Genomic DNA, 3,229 nt, shown 5'->3' with positions numbered 1-3,229 from the left:
CGTATATATAGATTAAATATAACTTGTATGCTTACACTTGTTTATATAACATTGTAGTATATGTAGTTTAATATCTGTGCGAATATTATATGAAAAATTAAAAATCTTTAAGCTTAATTATTGTATTTTAGAATATTTTATTGATCTCTATAGCATAAAAGGTGAGATCTATTAAATGTTTTGTTTTCTTAATTTTTCTTGTTTTTTTCTTTTTATATTGTTTTTGATTTTCTTCTTACAATGCCGGACATTTTTACTTTTATATTATTTTATTGAGAATGTATTTGTGATATGATATATTAATTCAACTGTATGATAAATCGATGATAGTATTGGAATACATTTATGATAATAAATTTGATGGTGAATTTTAGCTTTTAATATAATAAAAATAATAATAATAAAAAAAAAACAAGCATAATAAAAATAAAAAAAATAGTTAAAATATACAGCATCAACTCAAATATACTGAATTTCTGAAAAAAAAAACTATATATGAGAAAAAAACAAAAACAAATAAAAAATGATTCTGGTTGCCGTGGGTATAAAATCACTGAAGCTTTTGCAAAATTTTATTAGTCGTTAGTTAACTATCAATCTTTAGGATACAAACTTTGTAAACAAAATGGTAAATAAAAAATACTATATTAAAAATAAAAAAAATAAATCTAAAATAAAAAACAAAATTTGTGGAGTCGTGTAAAAGAATCACGTTCTTAAATTATAATTAAATTGTGATCTGCTTTACGATTTAAAAAATTTCATTTATAAAAAAAAAAAGAATAAATTGAAAGTGAAATTAAAATTACTTAGAATTTATTTTCGAAAAATAAAATGTGTTTTAGAAAAATTTAATAAATTTGACATAATGAAATTCTATTCCATACCAAATTACAAAAAAGGATTAAAAGGATAACAATATTATTATTATATTTATGGAAAATGGATATTTGAAAATTTGGCGACGTTATTTAATTGCAATTCTCTTAATTGCAAAAAATTTTGTATTAGAATTCAATTAAAAATAATTAGTTATGAATTCTAATTGTATTCAGTTTTAGGATGAGAATGGAAACGGATATAATTATGTAAATGTATGATAGTTTTATGAAATCACATACATATATAAAATTTCGGGTTCAAAATATATTTGAATTCGAAATTAAATAATTTTGATTCATAATTTCAAAATCTTTAAAGGAGGATTTCAAAAATTTAAAGTTCTCATGCCAAAGAACTGTTCATTTATTTTGGAATTCAAAGGAATTTTGGAATTTAAATTAAAAAAAAAAATTAATGTTCATTGCACAAAAATAAATCATGTGCCATAATTACACCAAAACGTTTAGAATTAATAAAATTCATTTTATTTCGGTTTAGTAATTTTGACATAGGCACCTAATTAAATTAGCCCTCCATAAGTATTTATACTTATTTTTCGAAAATATTTGCTTAAAACTATTCAATTTAACAATTTAGGAGATTGAATCATACAAATGTACGAGTATTAAAAATTTAGTACTTTTATTCTTAAGATGTACTAAAAATTTAGTGCAATTTCGTATGTTTTTTATAAATTTTTTTTTTTTCTCTTTTTCTATTACAGAAATTCCTTGTTGTTGTTTTGGCATGCATTGCAGCTGTAACAGCTGATGTATCACATTTATTTAATAATCAAGGTGGTTATAATTATCCAAATAATCCACAACCATCATTTGATGAAGGTCATCATCATCACCATCATCATCAAGCACCATCATTTAATGTACCACAAAAAGAATATTTACCACCGGTATCACATTCAGCTCCAGTATCAACATATGTACCACCAGCTCCTGTATTCCGTCCACAACCAGCTCCAGTTTTCCATGCACCTGCACCAGCACCAAGACCACAACAAGAATATTTACCACCAGTAGCTCCAGCACCAGCACCTGTATTTAGACCACAACCAGCTCCAGTTTTCCATCCAGCTCCAGCTCCAGTATTCCGTCCACAACAATCATATATTCCACCACCAGCACCAAAACCAATTAATACTTATGTACCACCACCACCAGCACCAGTTAGACCACAACAAACATATTTACCACCAGTATCACAACCATCATTCTCAGCACCAGCACCATCTTTTAGACCAGCTCCAGCACCTGTATTCCGTCCACAACCAGCTCCTGTTTTCCATGCACCAGCACCAGTATCAAGACCACATCAAGAATATTTACCACCAGTAGCTGCAGCACCAGCACCTGTATTTAGACCACAACCAGCTCCAGTTTTCCGTCCAGCTCCAGCACCAGTATTCCGTCCACAACAATCATATATTCCACCACCAGCACCAGCACCAGTTAATACATATGTACCACCACCATCACCACCAAGAAATACATATGTGCCACCAGCTCCACAACCATCAGAATCTGGTTATAATTATGATAGACCATTCACTGCCTTCAATTTTTAAAAAAAAAAAAAAGTATAACAAAATAATAGATTTTTTGTGTATATAAAAATGACGATCTTGCCTTGTAAATTTCTAAAATTTGAATTTAATTATTAATTATTATTTGATATTTTTTTTTTTTAAAATAATGTAGTAGAATGAGTGATATATTTAAATTTTAATTATATAAATTGTATATATATATATATATTATATAATATGATTGCTTCTGTGTGGAATATATAAAAAGAATTTTTGTTTTGTTACAAAAAAAATAATAAAATATAAAAATTATTATAGAGGAACAAAAATATATCCGAAAAGGATAATTTTATACTCATCCTGTAAATAATGTAAAATATTAATGTATTTTCGAAAATTTCGAAAATATTTTTAGATAACAAGAAAAGTATACCTAAAAGATTTTTATTTTTGTATTACAGAAAAAAAAAATAAATTGTTTTCTATTTTTCTTTTTTTTTTTGGAAACTAATCTATTACAAATTTAAATGTGTTTGTTATTAAATTTATCCGATTTCAGCAATCAAAACTATACGAGAAAATTATTCATGAATAAATTATGGTAATTTTATTCTACTATTTACGGGTATTATATAACAGTAATTTGCATAAATTTTGCAAAAAAATTTTGTTTTTCTTTTGAAATTCTCAAAGAATTTTCAAAATTCTAAAAATAGAATATGAAGAAGATCTTATAATTACCCACTTTATTGTTTTAATACAAATTATTTTTTTTGTTCATTTTTGCAAAATTTGAATTCTTGA

General features: G+C 25.6%; 1 protein-coding gene across 1 annotated transcript; it reads left to right on the top strand.

The window, feature by feature from the left end:
- Positions 1-585: 585 nt before the first annotated feature.
- Positions 586-2,870, top strand: LOC129618887 (uncharacterized). The gene is made up of 2 exons (XM_055533914.1): positions 586-628; positions 1,607-2,870. The coding sequence occupies exons 1-2, from the start codon at positions 626-628 to the stop codon at positions 2,462-2,464; spliced, it is 861 nt and encodes a 286-aa protein (XP_055389889.1). The 5' UTR covers positions 586-625; the 3' UTR covers positions 2,465-2,870.
- The last annotated feature ends 359 nt before the right edge of the window (positions 2,871-3,229 follow it).

Source organism: Condylostylus longicornis, unplaced genomic scaffold (assembly GCF_029603195.1).
Source record: "Condylostylus longicornis isolate FDR11 unplaced genomic scaffold, ASM2960319v2 ptg000010l, whole genome shotgun sequence".
Lineage (NCBI taxonomy): Eukaryota > Metazoa > Arthropoda > Insecta > Diptera > Dolichopodidae > Condylostylus > Condylostylus longicornis.
The sequence above is the reverse complement of the archived record's forward strand: the minus strand, read 5'-3'. Positions and strand labels throughout refer to the sequence as shown.